Source organism: Neopelma chrysocephalum, unplaced genomic scaffold (genome assembly GCF_003984885.1).
Source record: "Neopelma chrysocephalum unplaced genomic scaffold, ASM398488v2 Primary Assembly neopelma1_96657, whole genome shotgun sequence".
In the NCBI taxonomy this organism is placed as follows: domain Eukaryota; kingdom Metazoa; phylum Chordata; class Aves; order Passeriformes; family Pipridae; genus Neopelma; species Neopelma chrysocephalum.
The window spans coordinates 1,274,438-1,300,068 of NW_020925302.1; the positions used below are offsets into that span (position 1 = coordinate 1,274,438).

Consider the following 25,631-nt stretch of genomic DNA (forward strand, 5'->3'; position numbering starts at 1 on the left):
ACTTCCGCTGATCTTGAGGAGGTCTGTAGGAATCTGAGTATTTTTGTCAGTTTTCTAATCATTCTCCCTAGTTCTATTTAAAATATCTGTTAAGCTTTCCAGTTAATTTATCAATAGCATGGCTAATAAGGACATATGCTTGGTCTGTATATTCTCCTGAAAATATATAAAGCTTAAATACACATTTTCATAGTAGTATTAAAAGAGAAATAACATTTTCACTTCTGTGTCCTTGCACTAAGAAAAATATCAGATATAATTAATAAAATCTTAAACTATTGAGTGAAAAGCTCCTGACTGTTTTTAAATTACTTTATTTCTTCTAAATATAGTATAAAAATTAAATGTGATAAACAATGCTAACAGATAAATTGTGTAACATACTGTAATAACAGATGCCTGCATTCTATGTCGTCCTGTTCTGTACTGCATACTACTTGATTTTCAAAACAATTCAGCATAATATTTGTAACAAATCTGATGATAAAGAGCTTGGGAAATCTGTTAGAAAAAGAATAAAACACATAAGTACAGCTCTAAGGGATAAAGGCCTGATTACCAGCCTCTAAGTTGCTAGTCTGTTAGATTAATAAATGTCTGTTAGAAAATGAAACATTTTGGGACACTCTAATGATCCCTAACTAAATGTCCGGAGAGGTAAATTCCTAATGCTTCAAGAAAGACATAAAAATATTTATAATGCTTATAATTGGACAGTGTTGAAAAGAGAATTAGAAATTCGGCCTGAGCACACGTTATATTGAAGTATTGCTTTCCTTTGTACTAATATAGGTACAGAAGTTTACATATACTTAGAGCCAGTGGAATTTGTACAAGTGCCCATTTGGTTAAGGAACACTAATCACTTCAGCTTGCAATAGCATTGATGCAATTCTATCACCATATGCTCCTGCAAATCCCATCTGTAATTTGCTTCAGTACTGCTCTGTTGCCTGTCCAGCTGCTCTGCTCCATTTCAAGGTAGAGACAGGCTTTTAGCAACACCTCTCTTGCACCAGTAACAGCTGTCTTAGAACCTGGTTACTTGTTGGAAATAAACAAAGTAGGAAAACAGAGGCTTAGAACTGCCACCGGTTCTGCTCTGTGACTGACATAACTAGTTTTTATAAAATTGTAAATCTTAGTGCTATTTTCAAAGTAATGCTATTTCAGAGATCAGAGTTAAGCATCCCAGCTACATAACGTGGTAAAATCTGCCAGATTTTGTCTTTCAGAAAATTTCTGTTCTTGATTAGTTTTTAATATTTGCCCTCATCTTCTATGAGGAGCCAGTACTGGGCTTATTGCTAACTGCTTTTAAGTCTTTGTTTCATTAACAATGAGCTGGGTTGAAAATGTAAAGACTGTGTACATTTGTAGCATCAAATTGGCAGCATTGACCGCTCAAAACACTATTTTGCTGTTACGCCATATTAAAAAACACATCTATCTTTGTGTATTGGCTATTTTTTTATTACTCCTTAAAATATAGGAATATCTATGGCACTGGTACTTTCATTGCCAGAGTCATAGATTAATGTTTCTTTAAATTAGCTGTGGCAAAGACATTAGTAATTACCTGTAGCATCAGTTGTATATGCCAACTCTACTTAAGTCTCTATAAAACATCCATGTGCCATTGGTTGACACATGCAAATGAACATCACTATCGTTTCTTTTGTTGATTTCTTGAGCCAAAGATGTAGCTTCTGCCCCAGGTTACTTTTCAAGCTGAAACCTGAATCCAGGATCAGTCCCTAGAATCTCGTCGAGTACTGAAGTTTCACTTCAAAGTCAATTGCGATTTTTACTCAGTTATCTCGGTCGTGAGAACTTTTCCTTTCATCACCTCACTCTTTCTCCACCCTCTCAAGCAAATCAAATTCCCCAATGTTAAAATGCAAGCTGTCTTTATCTACTGACTCCCCAGTCATATTCTTTATCTCAATGAACTGTTTACCAGCTGCTTTCTTGGTTGCAGCTTTACCTTTTTTATTCTCCACAGACCATCTTTGGTCTGATCCTGTGTTTAAGAGAACTTACAAGATACGCATGTGGTCTCTGGTACAGCAACTTCCCAGGTCATAGCTTTGCTAGAACAGAATGTATATATATATATGTATATATATTTATATTTATACACAAAGGGAGACATTTATACACCCATATGTATACATTAATATTTACAAAATACATGCATGTATATTACACAAAAAACCTTAGAGAACCAAGAGAAAAAAACAATCTCATGGATTCTACCAACCTAGCAGAAGCTTCTCAACACATCTATGTGATGGTATAAGTTTAAAAGTTGATGCATATTCTCAACTTTGGCCATCGTGGGCTGATCAGAGCTAATGTATGTCCTGAATAGTTTAGTAGTTGTGTATTTGTCCAAGGGTAGAAGGAATATTTTCCATGCATTAGATGCACCCTTATTGATACGGAAAGGAGGGGATATGTAGGAGTAGAAAGGAACTAATCCAAACTTGGAGGGGGAGGTGGAAGAGTCAAAATATTTTATATTTGGAAAACTCTTGAAGTTAGTAGCTAAACACAAATAATTGCTAGGTACTAAAAAAAAAAAATCTAAGTGTTTTTCATATGAATTGGTTGTTCATCAGTGTTAATATCAAGAGGGCACAGTAAAGAAGTAGTCCCCAAATTTGTAAAGAGTCAAATTTTTGTTTAAGTTAACAACTTATAACTATGCTGAAAACAATGCAATTGCTTGTCTCTGAAAGACAAAGGATTGTGAGTTTGACTTTCTGAAAAGTTACATGCACTACAGTGCAGCAATTGTAGTGAGAAACAGTGACAAAACCCAGTTTCTTTGGAAAAATGCCATCGTTGATTATTTGCAATATGTTTCAACTGTGTATAGATTTCTCACAGTTGCCCAATAAACACACTGTTTTCATTCTTTGGAGATTAACAGTTTCCCCTGTGTTCTCAGGTTCTTTCTAGTGTATTACAGTGTTTCTTTTGAAGGATTGGTTTTCCTGGGTCGAATTTAAGAGCTCAGAGCATCTTATCACACTTTCACCAGCTCGTGTTCTCAGGGGGAAAAATGAGAGGGAAAAAAAGCCCATCAAGGCTTGTGCCAGCTAAATCCAAGCCCTCAAGGGATTTGTTTTTCTTTAGGCGTCAGATTAGATGTTCAAACCAAGCAGTGTTGTGGGGCCATGGGTCAGTGCCCACTGAACCCTTAACGAGGCTAATCCCACAGCAGCACATTCCAAGCGGCTAATGGGTGCAAGGGCTTTGCTGGCTCTCACATCTCTGTGCTGGGGGCAGAGCAAGAGCCTTGTTCAGCAGTCGCAAATGTGTTATTAGCAATGACCAGCAGTGGCGAAATGTGGAAAGCAGATTTTCCTCCAGGACAGACTTAAACACCAAGTTCGATGCGCAGGTAAAGAAGAGGGAGGAAAAAAGTGCTCTTGGTGGGATTTTACAGCTAGGTTAATAAAGAGAGAGACTTACCTAGGGAGCTAAGCTATGAATAAACTAAATTCAAGTATGGCATGCACTTTATGAATTTCCTGTGGACTTTAAATTGGTTTATGAATTTCTACTAAAGGAGTATTTGTGAAATAAGAGAAAGAGAGGATAAGCTTCTTGCTCTACTAGTTTTGAAAATTCTTTGCTGTAATTTTCTAAACTTTTTATTACTTTATTATTTCAGATTATTAATAAGAGTTTAATGCAGACAGTTTAGTGATGAATGTGTTTATGTACTGAAGTTATTCTATTATGAAGACTCTACGGCAAGTAACATAATCTGAACTTTGTACTTTATTGCAAATTATGTCTGTCACAGAAAGATAACTGGTATGGGACAGTGAAACCAGATGCTTTCTTTTAAATTTGGAAGGACGAGGAAATATGAAATTAGTAAATCATGTATTTTGGCATCATGACTCTGTTGGGTAGGATAGTATATTGTTTGAGACCTAAAAACTGGGAAGTTTTTTTTCTTGATGGGAATAAAGAGTTTTTTAAATCAGACTATTTGTGCAATATTACCTTTGATGAAAATTCAAATGCAAATTATTATTATTATTATATTTAACATAGCTACATTTCTTTTCTACTTGCAAAGACAATATGAGAAGGAGTAGGAAAAGAAATTCTGAATGTCAGTTTATTGGTTTTTGAAAGCTTACTTCTATGCCTAAAGAAAAAATTTTCAGTAAAGTACCTGTTATGGCATCTTTTTGTATTGCACCTTGAGAGAAATTTAGCTAGTGACCATCTTTAAAAAAGACACTAGGTCTATGTAGTCAGGAAATTCACCAAGGTAAATTATTTGCAGAAAATTATGAAAAATATATGTATTTAATAAAGGATATTTAGAAGTTATAATAATAAATTGCAACTTCAAGGTAATCTCTTCTGTGTAAAGTAAAACTGTGTTAGCTTCTTCAGAATTTCTGTTTAACTGGCCTTTGCTTAAACAAAACAAACCTTGCCAACATTCTATAATATATTAACTTTTTGTTTGCTACAGTAAAGAAGATCAGTCAAATACAGTTTTATTTAATGGTTTTAATTGACTCTTATTTTTTCTGACTGTAGAAATGATACTAGGTTATCTGCTATTTCAAAATATGAAGTCTAGCAGACTTTTCAAATAAAAATGCAAGGAGAAGAAAGATGAAATATTTCTAAGTAACGTCAGTGACCACTAGATCCAACAAGGAATTATCTTCTGTGTGAAAGGCAAAAGAATAACTTTTTATGTACTGGGACTGATAAGTAATGGATGAAGCAAGAAATTCTTATTATGGTACTTTATAGTTTGTGCTAGTGATATTCACTGGTTTCAAGAAATTTCCACAACTCACGGTGATTTCACAACTTCCAGAAGCAGAGGTTTCTGGCTTTAAACGTGGAAAACAGGATACAGATTTAGTTGAGAAAAAGGTAACATTAGGCTGTGAGGTAACATTAGTTAGTAAAAGTAATACATACGTAGGTTACCATCTAACTTTCCATAGTAAAAGGTAACATTAATTAGTTAGGTTACGTTACACAGGCGATTCCATATGTTGTCTTTTCATAGAGGCAGGATACTCATGTTTCCTTTAAATTGTCCAAAGTTCATTTTGCATTACTTAATTCTCAGATAATTTTGTCATAGTTCATAGTTTTGTTTATCCTGTGCAATAAAGTAGGGAATTTTATTATTTAAATAGATTTTATAAAGTATATCTGTTTGAAATTATTTTTAAAGGAAAGTTTTAACTCATCTCCTTATTAAATGAAAAAATTGAATTCTATCTGGGTGAATGTTTTAGAAAGCTTGCTAGAACTCATATGGAGCGAAGACTTCCTAGATAATTAAAATTATTTCAAAACTCTGAAACTTTCCTTTGTGGTTTTGTGTTTGAGGTTTGGTGGTTTTTTTCTTTCCTACCCATCTATCTTCCTTTTTTTAAAAGGTTTGTTGTGTATTTGAAAAGCAAGTGTGTGCTGAGGGAAATTTCTTGCTTTTCTATGAATATGGGGGGAAAGTGTTATGAACAGGCATAGCTTCACTGAACTGTTTCAGAGATTACCTTAGCCATCTCATCTGAGTCAATGCATCAAAGTTTTCTTTGTCTTGTTTCAGAAAGAGAACTTCAATTTTTTTTTCTTTTCTTATTAAGATGTTCACATAGGAAACTATGTAAACCTCTATGTTAAACAGCTTTCTCAGTACTTGTGTAAAAAATTGATTTTTTTTTAATTAGAGATGAGTTCATTGTATTACTAAAATGGAAATATACTTTTTAAAGCTTTTTCAATGAATAGATGTATTTTTTTCTCTGCCATGAAGAAAACTTTACAGTTTGAGTTAATTCTTCTCCAGTGATTCCTGCTATGAGAATATAGGTGACAGGATCAAAGTCATCTGGCTAGTGAATATGAAAACAACCTTAAGGGCTTGTGTTGGGTGCTCCGTTCTATAAGGAAGTCATAGTTCTAATGGAAAATGTTTGCTCTGAGCAAAATGTGCACTATGTGTCTGCAAAGTCAGTAAAGTTTTTTTCTTTGTTTGAAGTTTCTCTTCAGTTGTATTCTAATTTGTGTTGATAAGCAAACAGAGCTCATGGCATTTCCTTTCTCTTTTTTAGGCACAGAAATCATGGATAGAAAGAGCATTTTACAAGAGAGAATGTGTTCATATTATACCCAGCACCAAAGACCCCCATAGGTAATTGCATGCTACTTGTATGAAAAATGAAAGATGATTGAAAAAAAAAATGTCTCTCTCTATATACATGCATAAAATATATATGGATATAAATATTTTGTAAACTTATTTGTTCATAAGGTGATTGAATTACATCTGGAGTGATGGATTCCTATAGGCACTATTTGTTTACATTTCAAAACTTATTTAATAAAAATAAAAATAAAAAAACAGATAAATCAAAGGTGGATCAGCATCTGTGTTAAATTTCCTTATCTTCTTAGTTCAATATTCAGTGCATTGAATATTTACCTAAATTGGATGGGTGACAGACAATGCTGTCAAAAGAAAATAAATGCAGTAAACTAGCAATTTAAAATATGTGCTAGTCCATGAAAAAAACAAAGCTGATTATTTGTCCTGATGTCATCTGAAGACAACAGAAATTGTTCTTTATTTTGTACATATTTAGGACAAAGCATGGTTTTATTGAAATACAGGAGAGCTCAAAGTAAAAAAGACCATAGAAAGCAAAGATAATATACATACTGTATTGCTTCCATACACAAAGCCTTCAGAGAGCAGGAAAACAGAGTTGAAAAGGGATTGGATTTTCTTTGTAGTTTATTTTCCCGTTCAGTTTATACATGCACGTGACTCAAGTTTTCTGTTTGTTTAATGTCATAGGTGTTGCTGTGGGCGTCTAACAGGTCAACATATTGGACAGCCTCCAAGCGCCTCTGTTACTCAGAATGAGAAAAATGAAACCAGGCTCACTCGCAATGACATCCAGTCGGAGAAGTGGTCCATCAGCAAGCACACGCAGCTCAGCCCGACGGACGCTTTTGGAACCATTGAGTTCCAAGGAGGAGGCCACTCCAATAAAGCCATGGTAACCGTGTTTTTCTATTAGATAAATAATGCTGCTAGCTAAAGATAGGCATTCACAAAGAAGGAACAACATTCTTTCTTAACTTCATGTTAAAGTATTATTGTGTGTAGGACCGTAATGTATGTTTTTATGTGTCCATGTGCCAAAGAGTGGGTGAACAAAATTAACTGTAAAAGCTGAAGTACAGTGTAAGAGGGGCTACCTTTATGAAGAATGAAGACAAATTAATGTGTTGCTACCTTGATTTTCTTCCAATGGCTAGTCAGCCGTCTTTTTCTGAATAATTTTAGAGTTCAACTATGATACCTGGCTGTGTCTGCAAAGCTGAAAAATATACCTAATTCCTTTTAGTATTCCTCCAGATATGTATCAGAGGATAGACCAGTTAGACTCGTTGGTTCATATTTCAATGAAATAAGATGCCCCATCAAGTGTCTAATCTAGGAATTGGGAAATCCCTATTCTTCCACAAACTTCCTTGAGCAAGGAGTTACTCCTTCCCTATGGAGAGATACCAAAGTATATTAATCTGAAGGCATTGCTCCACTAATTTGAAGAGATGTTTCCAGCACACACACTAACCCACGTATGTATTTCTCCTATGAGGAACCCTTCCATGAAAGGAAGAATCCCTCTGACTCTATTTAAACTACAGAACCTGGGAGTTTGGGAATGAAAGATGAGTACCTAGCACATCATGGCCAAGACACTGCTTTGGGCAGCACTGAGGGCAGAAGCAGAGCTCCTGGGTGCTCTTCAGAATAACCTGCCCAGCAACCCAGTACTGTCTTCTGCACATGAATTTTTCCCACCAGGTATCTCAGATCTGTTTTAGGGGACAGAGATTAGAGACAATGAAAATCTCAGGTACTATGCTAGCAAGAGCCAAATATTTTCCTTAGATGTCGACAGAGGTGCTGGAGCTGGAATGATTACTTGAGTGGATGGTACTGTTCATGCAGATGGAAAACACTACTGCACCAAGAAACAGAAAATTAAGTAATCTCTCTGAGAGTACCACAGACACCATATGTTCAGTTGATAACCAGTCACCTAAAAATCTGCAAGGCCATTTCTAGAGAGACTCTAATTCAGTAAATAACATTTGGTTAGTGTGAATAAATTGACAACTCCTTCAGCACTGAAATGAACCAGACTGTGCTGTTTGTATCTTCACAAGCAGTGGAAAAAAACCAAAACACTTTTCATCCAAGCTGAGAAAGATTCAGAGATACAGTAATAATGAATATTATTAGCCACATATGGATACTTTGCATTAAATCACTGCTTATGAGAAAGGTAATCAATAGAGCTTTTTCAGTGATGTCCTTGAAGATTGCTATAAAACAATAAACAGCCCTGCCGAGACAAAAGTAGTCTTAGACAGCCAAGAAATGATGAAACTTTTAGGGAAGCTGTTGCTACCAATTTCTCTAGAGGATTTCTGGTCTTTGCTGAGATTTTGATGTCCTGGCATAGTGTCAGAAGAGACAGGAGATGTTTCAAGGTATATACTCTGTGCTCAAAGGAAAACAATTAAAGTGAAATTGTGGCGGTAGAATTGGAATTCAGCATAAAAGAAAGAAAAACTTCACCACAGAGTGCAGCCAGGAATGAAACCATGAGGAATGGGGGAGGGGGAAGAAAAAAAGAGGGAAAAAGGGACTTAAACTATGAGAGAACTAAATAACAAATTAAAACTTAGAGAAGACTACAAACATTTAATGCTGGAAAAAATCCAGCTTTATATTGACAGTACTAGAATCAGGAAGATAGTTGCATTTGCCATCTATTCATAGTCATTAAACCCCACCAAAAACATAGGAAATACCAAATTCTTCATGAACTAGAAACGTCTGTAAGAGCTCCAGAAGTTCAATCATCCAACTAGTGGGAAAACTGCTTCAAATTAAACAATTTGATAAATATCCCTTGAATGGGTGTCATGCTTGGTTACCAACAAAGAAAAAAGTATCTTTCATAAGACCAAAACACAAATAAGGAGACTTGCATATCCATTAATTGTACCTTTTTTTAATGAACAAATTATAGAGCTTTGTTATAGTTTGTTGTGTTTGCCACTGAAAACAATATGAAGATGTCCTTATGCTCTTATTTCCAGCCCCAAACATTATTTTAGGGTAGGCTGTGGTCAAAGAGCTACCTAAGTAGTTGTTGCAGTTTTATTAATAGAGATAATTAAACTGCTGTCTCTGAATTTACTGGCTATGAAGTCTTTCCCATAATAAGTAAAACTTACCAAATCAGAAGCCGAGAGTTTGCTCAGTAGAAGCAGCCAACCACTTTTGCCAGCAGAGGAGGGGAAAAGGAGCAATTATATTGAAAAATAAGGGTTAGAAAAAAGGAACAAGTACATAATAGTCCTTGAAAACCTTATTGTTCAGAGAACACGTTCTCAAACCCAAATGCAGAGAAGCTGACCAACATGGGTAGGGGAAGAGAGAAAAAGGGGAAAAATATGATAGACAGATATTTATTCCTTTCAGAAAATATGTTATATTAGTTATTTTCAAGGTACTGGCTACCAAATAAAACTATGGCATGCAAACTGATTTTTGCTGACAATCATGGTAGGTTAATATTGTGCCTGTTGGCTAATAAAATAACCTTACAAACCAGGAAGATTTGGCAAGCTGACCAAAAACAAGGAAAGCTTCAGGGGAAGAATTCAACATAAAATTTTGCATCTATTCCCTATTTTATTTCATTATATGGATGCCCACACATGAAAATTATTAAGCAAGGAAAACACAGATCTGAGGAGTATTATCTTGGTCTGTGCTAACGGGAAAACTGCTGATTTTTTCTGAAGCAGACTACAAGGAATTAGGTGGGGTTTATTAATGAAAACCATAACCTCAGATTTATACTTGGGAAACCAATTAATTAATGGAATACATTAGTGCATGTAAGACTGACAGATAATTATTTTTGCCATTTGAACTAAGAGCATTAGATTTTAGTACAAAATATATAATAAGTATAATTATACTTTTCCTGATATAATATTATATCACTTGTCACCAGACAATTAACAATGGGACCTTTCGCTATGGAAATGAAAATTACACTTAAATTATAATAGAACACATGGATTTGGAACAAAACAGAAAAGATATAGGTTTCCATATTGTCAATAGAACTGACTGGGCCATTAATTTCAAATCCACAGCCACGTAGAACAAAAATTCCCAAACAGCATGAATTTTGCTAATACCATTGAGTTGTTAAAGTGTCTTCAGTGCAGCTGCACTAACTTCCTTAAATCAATAATGTGAATAGCTCAGGGTGCAGCAGATTATATAGAAACACATAGCTGAGATTAGGTGAGGTTGGTTAACAAAATCAGTTACTAAAAGGGCCTTTTCTTCAGTCTTCATGTAATCACAGATAATCCTACAACAAGTCTGTGGTATTTAGACCTCTGTCACTCTCATATTTTCTACAAGTGACTGATCCCATTAATATGTAGGAAACACAATTAACAGTTTTGCTTGGTAACATTTATATTGTTTTTACAGCAGATTTTCAGTTTTAACCACTGTAAAAAGATCTGAGAGAGATGTGGATATACATTAACTTTATTAATACCTTTTGCGAATAAATCAGTTGATTAATAAAAATACAGGAAAATTAATAAAAACTGACCTGCTTTATATAAGTTGGCTCTTACTAGTTTAAGAAATATGTCGGAGTTTGTCTAATTATATACTAGCGATTTATTACACTAAGTCAGAAAGCAATTATCAAACTAATGTGAGTGATTCTATTCCTATTATGAGCAATATTCCAAACAATTTATAAATGTATTCTATTCATCAGTGGGCCAGTTAAGACAATATTGCTGTGATGCATTTTACACTGTACTTGTGGCCAAACTAAACCCATTTTTTTAGTATACTATCTGCCTTTACACACACATACACAAAACACTTTAACATTCCTTCATTAATTGGTGGTCCTGGATTTCCTATCAGCTTCTTTAAAGGATTGCTATTTACAGAACTAAAATTTTTTGATCATGTGTTTTCAAGGCTAGATGGAAGATGGCTGTTTGAAAAGCTTTGGTGAGTTAAATACATTCATTCTCATTGAATGCATTCCAATAATATATTTAATATGCACAGTAAAATGCTAAAATATGTTTGCAGCTGCAAAAAAACAAAGTTTACTTCAGTGTTATGTCCTTAACCTTTCTTATGGAAACATAAAAGAACACCAGTAGAATTCCAATGAACATGAACAGTTACTTAATATTCAGATCCTCAAAACTTTATTGAGGATATTTGGAAATCAACCACATAAAAAAGGTATTTTTCTTTTTTTAAAATATATTGAATTTTACCAAAACTATATAAAAGGGACCTTAAAAGCCATCAGGGCTTTTGAGAAAAAAAAAAAAAGAGAGATAATCCTGTAACTTGCAGAAACCATGGAAAGGCAGAAAACATTCTTTCTGTTACAGTAAATTAATTCTTAAAAATATTTACAGAATTTTAAAGATGGTGTCCTATGTGGAGAAAAAGGGGAAATAACACAGACAAACATTTATCCAAAGCACATTTAAATCAATGAGAGTCCTTCCACTAACTATTTAGTGGAACTTGGAAGAGAACAAGATGTTAAAAAGAAATAATTTATACAGAAACAATCTGGTTTCAGTCTAAGTGACAGTTTTTCTCTTTAATTCACTGAGAATTACATCAAACTTATTTTTTATGTGAGGATCATACTTTGAGGGAACTAGTCTTTAATTTGAAGACATGTCTGCAATGATAGAAACTTATTTACCAAAGAGAAACACCGAAGCAGTGTTAGAGTGCAGATCACAAAATGCTCCCTGAATAGATTTACTCTGAAAAAATGCAACAAAATTCTAAATCTCTTTATTTTATTCATTGAGACTCTCATCTGCAGTCATTCACCAAGTACTTTAATGAAACAACTGTGCTTGGGTAACAGAATAGTAATTCTACCTCTCAGGAACTTTGGCTTTTGCCCTTGGGCACTGGAGTCAAACTTGCAAGTGTCTGGCTGTTTGATGATGGGCACAGCTATGTTCTAAGAGAATACTTGACAAAAAATAGAAACAACAACTGGCGTCAAATGGCTCTCTTGCTGACTACAACTGTGCTGGTTTAGGGATCAAAAGGGCATGACAGCTTGAACTTGATGATTTATCATTTCACCGTTCTATGCTGATGTCAGTCAGGTCAGTCTGTAAGTTTTGCGATTCAAAACTGTACTTTTGCTTCCTAACTTGTCCTGCTTTGCTGACACATAACAACTGAACGCTTGTATGCTATCCATACATTACTCCCATAAAAAAAGGGCTAAATCATCTGCCATTAGAAATTATCATTTCTGCAGCTGACAGGTACACCCGGCATGGAATTTCAGGGTAACACAACAGTAGTTTGGCTTCGATTTACATCTAAATTTTTTATCTGCCTCCAGATAGCAAAAAAATTTAGGAACAGCAGAAATATTAAGATTTTAAGCAAAAACTGATAAGGCTAAATATTCTGCTACAAGATTGAATGAAATAAATTTTTAATATGGACACAAAGGGCCTTAAAGGTGTTTGTTTATAATTTAATGTAAACTTTGAAAGTCATGACAAAAGAATTCTTATGTAGTCACTAGTCAACATGTTAAATGATGGCCAAAAATAATTTCAAACATACCAAGCTGAAAATTGCATCTGTAAGAGCAAAAATTAATCAGTCATAAAAACAGTCATAAAAATTGAGCGCTATGCACAGAAGAAAAATCACGATGTTTGGCACCATTGCCAAAAACTTCTAAAACAATAAATCTTATCTATGACGATTTAAATTTTAATTTACATGAAAAAGCTTTCTGATCTATTTTTCCTTAAATTCCCTCTTCATAAAGTAAAATTATCATAAATATAGAGGGGTTTTGTCTTCAGTATAAAGAGCAAGCTGTTGTTTGCAATAAAAGATGCCTATATTTCAAAAAACTGCAAGAAAATATTTCTTCCAACTTTCTGATTCACTATATAGACTTGTATTTATTGAAATTCAGAGATCTTCATGTATAAGTAGAGTAATATGTAGGCTTAAGAAGGTAGGAGCAGTGAAATCACACATTCTAGGGTAAAAAAAAATACTAAGGAATCAAAAAAAAAGCAGTGGCTATATAATGGCATCTGATGCCATTTGCATCTTCATTTTAATATCCTCCCAGATGATGCAATAGCCTCTATTTTCAGCATATTTATAAGGCCATTCCTAGTGTGAATTCAACTTAATTATCTTCTTAAGACTACCAGTAATGTCTTCACCAAAAAACAGAGTAAGGTACCAGTGTTTCCAAAACAGAATTTCCATAGTTTGACCAACAGAGTTTTCATATAGGCCCAATGAAGGATGTTGTCTATGAATGTGTCCATGAATGTCTATAAGTGGTTGCCCTTTGCAACCTCAGATCTCCCTAAAGACAGAAAAAGGGGAATCAGGATTAGCTTTCTTGCACCCCCTCCAGTGTGTTAAAACTGAGAGCTCTCAAATCCCAACTTAAAAATTATTAACATCTCAAACTAGTCAGTGGTATCAGGTGCCATACTAGATTTCATCCCATATTGGAAATTGAATGAATAGCTGCTGAGGAGGCAGTTCATCTATATATGAACTTGAGGGTACATTTTTGCCAGACATGAATACTGCATTTTCTATGTCCATTAGCTACTATGAATTTGCCTGGCTGCTACAGGGAACATTACTGATGCACTGAGGCAAATGTGTATTCCCAAGTTCTTCCTCAGCTTTTGGTTTGGCTGTGCCCCACCCCCCCAACTATTTGTGCAAACAGGCTTCTGCTTCCAGAAATATTAAGAATATATGTCCACTGTGCAACGACCCACTCTTGCAAAAAACTCTGTCTATTAGCAATTTCCTCTGGAAAATGTCGAGTCCTTATTTCTTATTCAACTAGAAAAAAATCCACTTTGTTATCATATGATATTACTAAAAAAGAACAAACCTTTGGCAAGAAATATTAATCAGACATATCAGAAAAGGACAAAATGATTACATAATATATTTAGATATTATAGTACCTGGCATTTCACAATAAATAAGCTAGAACTAGGTATTCCTCTGACTGAAAGCAAAGGAGCCTCTATTATACACCTGATGTCTGTGCTGACAACCCATCAAGGGAAAGACTACTGAAGTAGCTCTACAGGCATTGATTCAATCAGAAATTTGATAGATGAGTGGCTTTCTGTAACCTATTTTATTTTATTAAGAGGGTCTTTCCAGATCTTAACAGCTATAGAAATATTTTTTTCCTCTTGCAGCCTGTTTCTGCTATGTAAGTAGAAATTAAAAAAGCATCACCTGCCCTGTCATGGGTTCTGTGAAACCCTTCATACATCAGCAATAGAAAGACCAGGAGAAAGAGCCAAAAGAAAAGCTTGCCAGAGAGAGACAGGTATCTGTGCGACATGGTAGTGCTATAGAAGTTTTGAAGGCAGTTTTTATCTTTGAGCACACAGATGGGCATGATCTACCCTGGTGCAAAGTGCTGCAGATGTAGCACAGAACAGTCAACCACTGGAAATGCATAAATTTGTTCCAGAGCACTTTTAGGGTCTAGTGTCTTGTTGGGCAAGTTCATGAATCTGTAAAAATCCTTCTGTAAGTGATAGTTAGCATTCTTTCATCTGAAAAGTACATGTTTAGTAGTCTTGTTCAGTTTAAACTTGTGTGTGCTTGAATAACTCACCTTGTTTCTGTTATTTCCTGCTTTTTGAGAGTTTGACTTGGTTAACTTGAAAATGAGGTAGAATTGAATACATGGTTGTGATTCTGACTACCTAGGTTGTCTTTGGCAGACCACTTACATTTTTGTTCCATTTTTTCATCTATATATTAAAGACATTAATCTTTCAAGCATTGCTAAGTGTTTTGAAACAATTAATTTCCCCAAAAAAAGAAAGTTATCCAGGCCATGAATTGCAAGTGTTCCATTATTCCTAGTTTTCTAATTTGTCTGTTTTCAATGATTTATTGGAGTGGATCATACGCATTAGAAACCAGTGAGCATAACCAATCTTTTTTTTTCTACTACTGCTCTTGCTTCTGTAGTATGTACGTGTGTCTTTTGACACCAAGCCTGACCTTCTTCTGCATCTGATGACCAAAGAATGGCAACTTGAGCTCCCCAAACTTCTCATCTCTGTACATGGAGGCCTTCAGAATTTTGAACTTCAGCCAAAACTCAAACAAGTCTTTGGAAAAGGCCTTATTAAGGCTGCTATGACAACTGGAGCATGGATATTCACTGGAGGAGTAAACACAGGTAACAACAACATTGATATAAAAGCCATGGCATCTAAGAGACCTCATCAAGAAAAAAATTAGGACTGATGAGATTGAGAAGCCATTCTGTGTTTTATTTTATTAGTAATTTCTGTACTATGTGTAAACAAGAAAACACCAAGTTCATACCAGCCTGGAAGCCGGTATAAAACAGAATGAAAAGTTTGCTAAAGTATGAAAAGCACACAGCTAAAAATAAAGCCTCCTGGGAGGCAATTATATCAGTATATTGCCCATTCAAGACTTCATAAAATCAACCATAAACTGCAGGGAAGGACTACTAACCAAAGAAATCAAACTCTTATTACACAAAACAGAATACATTTTCATCCAGAAAAGACCTATATTTTATCTTATAAGATGACCTGAAGTATGCAAGGAAAAAATATTCCAGTTTTTGAATGTGGCAGAAAGCTTTTTCTTTCTTATAGAGATCTTGACCTAATTTTTTTGCTGTTACTCTTTCAGCAAGAGCAATATCATTACCATTTCTATTAAAAGAATATCTCTAACATACCATATAGGTGTCCTAATGACCCAAGATGGCAGCTGGCCCAGCTCTGCTAGTAAACACCATGTAAGTTTTGGGAATAAGCTGCAAAACACAGGTCCCCAGACAAAAAAAGTTTGGCATTGACTTCTCAGTTACCCTCGCTGAAGGAGGCAGAAAGTATAAGAGATTCAGGGGAAAGTCAAAGAGTTCTGCTAGAGATACATGCAAAAATTTTGAACTAAGGCGTGTACTTGTAAAATCTTATGTCATTCTCATTTGCTGCAGTAACAAAGCTATAATTTTTTACTTTAGTAATCTCACAGAATGTATCTTCTTAGTGTCTCTGGAAAACAATGTCATCGTTCTATCATGTGTTAATTTTAGTTCACTGTAGATCAACTCCTACATATTTGAATATAAATGCCTAACAGGTGTCTTGGGCTTCTTAGTTTCCAGAGCACATCAAATTTAAGACAATATTCAGTTTTATCACTGCAACAGTAAGAATAGGATGTAATCATAGAATATGCTAAGTTGGAAGGGACTCACAAGAATCAAAGGTCTAAATCCTGGCCCTGCACAGGACAGACCCAAGAGTCACCCTATGTACCTGAGACTGTTGTCCAAACACTTCCTGAACTTTGGCAGGCCTGGTGCTGGAAGAAAGCAGAGAAGAGACATAGCTTCTGGAGGTTTAGATAAATAGACAGACTTGCATATATGTAATATGCCCCACATCTCTTAAGAACAAGGGACAAAGTCAGGTTAATTTTGGCCTTTGTACTGTGATGATAATAGCATTAGTTGCCAGATACTCTTGTATGGCAAAGACAGATATAAATTTTATATTAAAAACATATAAATTTTATGTTTAATGTGCATTAGAAAAATGTACATATTATACTCTTAATGCAGTGGATGACCACAGGAACTGTGGAAATCAAACTACAGAAATTTTGTTAAAAAAAGGACAGATCATAACATTTGCATTTGGCAAATGCATAACTGCTTTATACCATTTTTCAAATCATCATAGTTGCAAATGCCAAAACAATACAAATGAACCAGAAAAGTCAGCATAAATAAGTTAATGTTTTTTCTGTAATCAAAAATTACCTAGACAAAACAATGTGGTTCAAGTGGGTCTGTGATGTTTAAAAACCATGTAACATCAGAAGCAGTTCTGTGATATCAGTTACCTCTGACTGCTATCTTTGATTTCTGGAGCAAAGCAGTTGGTTGCTCCAGGTTTGCATTTTCAAACTGTGGAGGTGAAAATTAATTGTGAAATTGTACCAATTGAGAACTTCTTAGTACAGTCTCTTTTGTTGACAATGAGTTTTAAAATTGGGTTTCTCTTAAGGAAAATTATAATTGAAAAATCCTGGAAAACTGTTATTGGACTGAGAATCAGCAATGTGACAGTGATGGCATACTTGGCTATAAACATGACTAGTAAATTACTTAAACTGATTGTTCTGAATATTCATGTTATGCCAAAAGTTGGTATTTCTAGATAGCAGAAATTTTTTGCACTCTGGGCAGATTTTCTGCTTTAAATCCTGAAAAAAAGAAAACTCAGAAACTGAGAAACTCACAGGTCTGCTTCAGTGCAGCCACATCCTAAAAGTAGTTCTTAATAGATTTTAAAAAATTATTTTATTAAAAGGAAGAAGGAATGACACTTTTCCTTTGCACGGAAGTATCACTGAAACTGTCAAAGCTGGTCTAGATCAAGCAAGGGAGCACTTGGAAGAGAGCTGGGGAACAGTCATTCTCTCTACACTAGTTTCTGTTTTCGCACTGATTCCCAGGGATGGTTTAATACTCTGCTGGAAACTATCTCAGGTGACTGAGTTTGTTTGGAAAGCGTGTCAAAATAGCTTCATCACAGAGTAGCGTAATGATGTTTCCACACTACTGTCCTTTATGGGACCATTTGTGCACAACCTACACTTTTGTGAGAGTTGGGAGGATGGAGGTGGAGGGGGACAGTTAATTCCTGTCCTTCTTTCTTTGCTTGGAAATGCACAAATGCTTGCATGCACATCTATATGTGAGTACAAATGCAGATCAGTAATCTGCAGTCAACTGTCAGTATCTTCATTCTTATTTCTAGAGCTGTGTATTTTTTTTCTAATTAGTTCATTCAGTTTTTATATTTGATAAAACAGATTTAAAGAAGTACTCTAATAATAATAAATAGGAATATACTCATAGCTTTATTTAATTGTAAGTATAGACATAGGTATTCCCTAAAAGCAAGTCTATATTAAATCCATATGATAGTGAAGAAAAAGGACATAATTTTGAATTTCTATTTTATGCTGTTTCTTTCCCAGGAGTCATTCGACATGTTGGAGATGCACTGAAAGATCATGCCTCAAAGTCTCGAGGGAAGATCTGCACCATCGGTATAGCTCCCTGGGGGATTGTGGAAAATCAAGAGGATCTGATTGGCAAAGATGTAAGCCCTATATGGACATAGATCACCTCCAATATCTAAATCTTCCAGTTACTTTTCCTGTCCTTTCCATCTCTCACTTAACGATTCCTCTTAGGATGATTCTCTGCGGCAAAAAATTAATATATACACAGTTTTCTATTACGGTTGATGGTGATTTTGACATGGCAACAATAAAAATCCATGCACTGTATGTTCTTTAAAAATAAATTATAAAGAAATTTCATTACATGCTATTCCTGAAAATATGTTAAAGATTCATCTTTAGAATTCTATGACTCCTGAAAAGTGCCTAAGAAAACACTGATTGCAAGACTTGAAGTCTGATTTATTTTTAAACAATACTATAATGCATTGGTTAAATTCAGAATTGTAGACTGTCCTCCTTAAAATATATTCCCTTCTATACATTTTTGTTGATGCAATCTTATCAATGTGTTGTACATAAGATCAGACCTCAATTCGCTTCAGTCACTTTCTGAAGGACAGGGTGGGTGTTTCTCCTACTCTTTCACATCATTCTTCTCTTTTAAAACTATTAACAGTAAGATTAACCCCCTGATTTTAAATACATGAGTGGTTTACCTACACTGGTTATAAATTATCTGAAGCTTTTCTGAGTCCATTTATTTTCCTCACCACTGGTTCATTCCCAGGCAATCTACCTGAGAACCAGTGACTAACTCTGAGTGGAGGAGATACAGTTTCCATTCTGCATAAAGAACTTTTTTCTTGCCTGCATTAGTCTAACCCATCCTTCTCTGTATGCTCATCCATTAGCAAGTTGGGAAGGGAAGGAAGATTCAAGTATCGGTTAGGTCAGAGGAATTACAATGAGTATGAAGAAAATGATCCAACTGGAGTTCATTGCAATTCACTATTAAAGTACAGCCATTAGAGGAAATCGTATTAGTGTGAGGTTTTGTACTCTAATACCACACAAATAAGCAGGATGGGACTTTGCAGCAGTAATTGAGTCACTGATGTACTCTTCTGAGATGCAGTGAGTCAATAATGAACTCTTCTGAGACGCAGTGCAGAAGGTGACTAGGAAAAATAGCTAAACATAAAGATGGGTTGTATCTTAAAGAAGTGTAATGCACACATTGATTTCAAATAAGCAGTCTTTAGTGACTGTACATTGAGTATTGGAAACATTGCAAGAATGAAGAAGTCAAAAAAGAACATCAAATTTTGAATTTTTGGATTTTGGAACATTGCTTTTCCTTCCTTATTTCCACCTGTTGGAAAGCTATCTACCTCTGTTCTCAGGTAGTCACAAACACTTTAGGGCATCTGGAGCCTTCTTTTGCAGAAAGAGCTAAAAAAAGAAGTTGATTCCCACCTAACTGGAACAGCTTCCCTGATTTCTGATTTCTTTAAGCAATACTTTCTTCTAAATATCCTTCCAATTTCATAGGAAATCAAGCAGTTGTATGGTAATTTTATTTTTTTTAAAAAGAAGGTTTTTGGTTAAATCAAAAAAAGATTAATACTCACTCTTATCACAAAAAGTGACAAAAGTTTAATATAAAATTAAGAATAACAATTTGAGTAAAGTCTTCTATTAATGTAGACACAATTATATCAGTAGGGTTACAATTACAGGGTCACCACTAAGGACGAAAATATTTTGAAATGTGTCTTTGACAGACAAAGTAAAAATTTTCCTCTGAACCTTCGGTCCCCCAATATTTTCATGAAATTATTGATCAGCAATATGATGTCATGCTTAAGCACTTCTGGTTTTATTCATCTCTGATGCGCGTGAAATGATACTGCTTTATGCTTACTGATATTGAATTTCATCTTCCATTTTATTGCCTCGTCAGGCTGCTTTAATCCACTGAAATATCTGTAAGCTTTTCAACTGATTAACCACAAATCCTGTACAACTATGTTGAAAAGAATATGACACAGCTTGAGATAGGCCATATAAGTCATTAAATCTTCTCAGTAACAGTCTTTGCAAAAATTAACTTTTCATTCTTGCTGTTTTCCCTCCCTTCCCCCCAGCTCTCTGTAGTTATTTATGCCTCAAACCACTTTCTCTCTTATCCAATGCGTGCAGTTTCTTTAGAAGAATTTGGTGAGGAAGCTGTTTTGGAAGGTTTTTTAAAAATCAAAGTGTACTATATTGACTGGCTCATTAGAGGTGAATGCAGTGAAATCAACCGAGAAGGGGAAATATAAATAGTACCCTAAGCATGTAAAATGAATCATCATCAAGTAAGAAATAAAGGCCACAAAGGATTATACAGAGGGAAAAAAAGTCAACCAATAGTAAAAGACTTGTCAAACTCTGGCATCAATGTGGATTTATGCCTATATGCACTATGTCTAGCTAAATTATGATCAGAACTGAAGAGTTGTCAAAACATACCCTTCCAGCATGAGATAGACACAGAAAACTGTCATAGTCATGGGATTTTGAGAGCCGATGGGGGGCAGAAGCGGGAACCGTTGTCACTGCACATGCCTCGCTGCATGATGCCTCCCTGTACCTCGTGGCACGCTCAGCAGAGGTGCACCTCTGCTGATGCTTCAGCCCGTGCCTGACCTGTGTGGATCTAGAAGTCACAGCTGAGGGGTTTTATTATATTTACCAGTCTGTCCAAATCAGTCAGCCTTTGGGAATCCCAAGGGCTTTCCTCAGAGCCACAAAGAAAACTGACTGAGTAAAGAAAATAATGCTGTTGTTTGCTATTTGTTGTATTGTGATGATTAAAGATCCCTAAAGAGGCGTCTTACTCCAGTACTGTAAAAGCAATATAGCATAAAATATTGCACCTCTTAACACTATTAGATTCTAATTTTAAAAAAAAGCACACAAAGGAGTTAGTTGCCTTATTTCCTCACATTCTCTGATAGAACTGACAAAGTGGCTTGTTGGGTGTTGTAGAAAACTATAATTGTAAAAAGGTTTCTTCCTACATACAGAATTATTCTCTCTTCTAAAAGAGTATACTTTTTAAATCTGAAGCATTCACATCTTTACTTTCAGGGTCTGGTCAGTCCTCATTTGGGTTTAATTCCTAGTAACCTCAGTAGGAGACCTGGGACAGAGATAAGGAATGGCCTATTTGTAGCATATACTGAGAATTTGGACCACTGTGCTTCCAGGATCCTCTAAATTAAACCAGGAACTACATTTATGCCTGGTGTGCCCCCGAGTAGTGAGGCTGCAGAGATGGCTTGATTTGAACAACAGCTGTTACTTTTTGAGAAGCAAAGCATGCATCTCTCTCTGAGCACACTGTCTCAAATTCTTTGCCTTCACCTAGACTGCTCAAATTCATGCACTGGTTCACATGGCATGGTTCGTTGTCATGGTGAGTTACCCTGAGAAATTTTTCAGGTGCTGTCCCTATGTTGAGTGTCGTGCCCTCAGGGAGTCTAAGCAGAACAGTCCTTTTAATTCAAGCTTGCTGCCACCTCAGGGTGCAAAGGCAACTGCTGGGGTTAGCCCAGCTCCTCACCTATTGACAGAATGCCCTCAGCCAATGCAGCATGAGTGCTGTTTCCCAGCATATCTGCTGTTCCATTCATTAAACTGTATTTGGAGGGACTGTCTTAAGCATAAATGCTTCTTTCAGCTCTGCAGAGGAAGACAGGGGAACATTATTCCCTATTCTCAATGCAAGGTTGGATGGGACTTTGAGCAATCTGGTCTAATTTCCCTGACCATGACGAGGGTTTTGGAGACAGATGATCTTTTAAGATCCCTGCCAACTCAAACCATTATATGATTCTGTGTATGCAGAAAGAGGATGAGAAGACAACTTAAAGGTTTTTTCTAACCATTTCACTTGCCTGTAAGATGCAAGGGATTGAAAAGAACAAAGGAATTGGAACTGCAAGAGTCAGAAATTGAAAATCTGCTGAGTGTAGTGGAAAAGCAAGTGATGTCAAGAAAATAACCTCAAAGGCTAGGATTTTCTTTCCTTCCTGAAGATTTTGCTTATCCTTTAATCAGGAAGAGCTTAACACTGTGGTTTGAGAAATTTTATGGTTAAAAAAAAGTTCAGCTGTTCAACTGTGCATGTTGTGAACAGTTGAATTGAAAATAATTGTAGTCTCATTTTCACCTCTATAAAATTTATTAATAATGAGATTCACCTTGTAGCTAAACACAGAACGAAAGCATAGCCTTCTGATGTGTCCTGCGGCAGCATTAAAGAGTCAATGTGTGAAGCCTTTGGTGCTGCAACTCATTAGAACTACAGGTCAGGTTGTCACACAAAGTTTTGAGCTGTGGCTCTCAGGAACAAGACCACAAGCTCTCAGAAGAATTGCTGCACAGAAGCTTGTAATCCTACAGTGAATGGGCAACTCAAGGTATTCCTTTACTAGCAGACCTTGCTGGTGTGTGCCATCCATTTATTGAGAGATGGGGTGGGTATCAATTTAAAAAATCTGTCACTGTTTCAGTTTGATTTTATTTGATTCTTCCGTGTGTGAAAAAGAATCTTCCTTCTCTTTCTGACTCTGGCACGGGATACATGGTTTCTGTATCTGCAGAAACTGGCTAATGAACATGTTCTGGCAGCATGTTGATATTTGTTAAGTTATATACACTCATAGAATAACTTGTTATGAATGAGGCACCGAAAGAAACTGTGTAAAAGAAATGTGAGCCAAAGCTGTCACCTGTTCTCACAGTATAGTACCCTCACTTACTGTTGGCCAGCTGTCCTCTTGGTTTTCTCAGATCTATTTCCTCCCTTTTGCAGGATGAACAGCTTACAGAGCACCCTCTGCATAATAGTTTATAACAGCAAAGGAAATCTAAGAGTTGACCAAAGTGCGGCAGACATTCTCAAGTGAAAATAATATATATAGAGAGAGATATCTGGCTAAAGAATTACTAACACATATTCTTTGTAAAGAATTATGTCTCAATTAAAGATCTCTTTAGAACTACAAAAAGAGAGAAAAGCTTAGGAAGAAATCAATAAGTTATTGTACTCTGTTTGGAAGTATTTATGTCAAATTTGGAGTGTATAATTTTGTGCATTAAAAGCATCAGAAATGAAAAATAAACAATGGCAGAACTGTGAAGAAAATTTTTTGCAGATGACAGATAGCCCAGTTGAGTTTACTAACAAGTCACTACATAATTTCCTCAGCTACTACTTCATTTTACAAATTTTTAGGAGTTTTGTCTCTCCAAAAAAACAAGACATACACAAAAAAGGCAGAGAACAGTATTGCCAGAAAATGAATCCTTTGAAGGATCAGCCAGGACCCCTTGACAGAACACCAACTCTTTTGTAATGTTAGTACAGTCTTACTTATGTCAATGGAGACCCGCCAAGGTATCTGACAGCCAAATGTGACCCAGGGCTATTATTTGGTCTGTTTGGTAGCTATGAATGGGATACGCCACAACAATTTTCTCTGTCTGCAGCAGAGTTTCTCCTGATGAAATCAAATCAAATGAAGAGTAGCAAAATCTTCATTGAATGGAAACTTTCTAAAGGTGTTGTGAACACAAACAACTGCCTTTGTAGTAATGCTAAGAATGGGCCAATAGTTTTTTCCAAGAAAATTGAAAATGTGGTGTAATATCATGTGTACACTTGGAACTCACCTGTATTTGTGTATCTGTAGAGGATATTCTGTGCTGGTGGCTCTGAATGAGCCAAAACTGGAGGCATGGTTCTGGGTGGGATCTGTGAAGGAAGAATCAAAGATTTCAAGCAGAGCAAAATGAGAATTTACTGCAACACTATTAAAAGTCAGCAGCAGACAGGGTATACAGTGTGTATGTGTAGTCAGACAGACCTTTGGAGCACTGACCATCATTTGGATTTTATGTGGAAACAGTAGACATTGATGCTATTGAAACAGATTATCATGGAAAACTATTTAAGCAGTATTTGCATCTAAAAGGACAGTGTTAAGGTCATTTTCTACTTTACACATGGAAGACAGTAATGCTCAATGAAATACTTCAAATAATTTTGATTTTTTTCTTTTATTTCATCTTGTTAGCTGGTGTCTTGTGCTTAATTTAGTTCAGAGGGCCTTTTCTATTTAGTACTTTTTTTTCCTTTGTCTCTAAAATGCAGGTGGTCCGACCATACCAGACAATGTCCAATCCCATGAGCAAGCTGACAGTGCTCAACAGTATGCATTCTCATTTTATTTTGGCTGACAATGGCACTACTGGTAAATATGGAGCAGAGGTGAAGCTTCGTAGACACCTGGAAAAGCACATTTCACTTCAGAAGATAAATACAAGTGAGTAACATTTGTCTTGTATTGCTCTATAATTGCAATTATAAGAAAAAAACACTGAGTATAAAGAAGCAATAAATTCTGCATATTTGAGGGAGTAGTTCTACTGTCTAAAATGGTAAGGATGAGCTAATAAAAGCAAATAGTGATGAGCAAAGAAAATAAAATTTTATTTTAGAGTACGGTGAGTAAAGGCATAGCTCAAATAGCTGGATTTGTTTCCAGTAAATGTCAAACAATATTTCTCAAAGTTTAGATTCAACTTAGGTCTTTGATAGCCCCATCTCCTTGGAACTGTGTACAGTTAGGTTCTCCTTCATTTTGTAAAAAATATGGTGAAATTAGTACAGTTAAAGAAAAGAGTTACACACAGTAAGGGAGAGTTCTTTATGATAAAAATATTTTTCAGGTTAAATACCTATTGATATTTAGAGGCAGAGAGAGTTTTCCATGGCAGTGTTGCTATACCTTTTCACTATATTTATTAGTTCTTCCTAGGCACCTGTCATTAGCCAAAGACAGAGGCAGAATATGAGGTTAGATGGTCCTTTCACCTCATCTTTTACAGTCCTGATGATATCACATCATGATCAGACTGAATCCCCAGTTTTTCTCTGAAAGATATATTTTTTCTTTTGTAATCATGTACTACTTTCCTACATAAAATAAAAAGTAAATAGTCATCTTAGTAAGCGTTTCTGTTTGGATAAAATAAAATATGACATCTCAATACTAGTATTATTATTTCTGTAGTTTATACATGCTTACTTTATATGGGGAGTTAATTTCTATTCTATTTTTAGTCTCACAAACAAACCTCAGTTTTGTACCTGCATAAGATTTCTTTAGGAACAAAAACAGATATAATTTTTCAAAAGTGACCATATGCACAGCCTCTATGCTGATAACTCTCTTTAAACATGAAATTTTTAGGAATGGTGAAACTTTTTGTGATCTGGGCACTTGAAATGGGAATGAGACTAGAAAAA

At 35.4% G+C, this 25,631-nt stretch overlaps 1 protein-coding gene across 6 annotated transcripts in view; it reads left to right on the top strand.

The window, feature by feature from the left end:
- The window catches only part of TRPM3 (transient receptor potential cation channel subfamily M member 3), a 424,598-nt gene that overhangs the window by 285,742 nt on the left and 113,225 nt on the right, over positions 1-25,631 (top strand). For all 6 annotated transcript variants that reach the window (XM_027708978.1, XM_027708976.1, XM_027708977.1 and 3 more), the window contains exons 2-6: positions 6,120-6,199; positions 6,866-7,070; positions 15,209-15,422; positions 18,278-18,402; positions 24,474-24,645. In XM_027708978.1, coding sequence (XP_027564779.1) covers positions 6,120-6,199; positions 6,866-7,070; positions 15,209-15,422; positions 18,278-18,402; positions 24,474-24,645 — 796 coding nt within the window. The remainder of the gene's footprint in view (positions 1-6,119; positions 6,200-6,865; positions 7,071-15,208; positions 15,423-18,277; positions 18,403-24,473; positions 24,646-25,631) is intronic.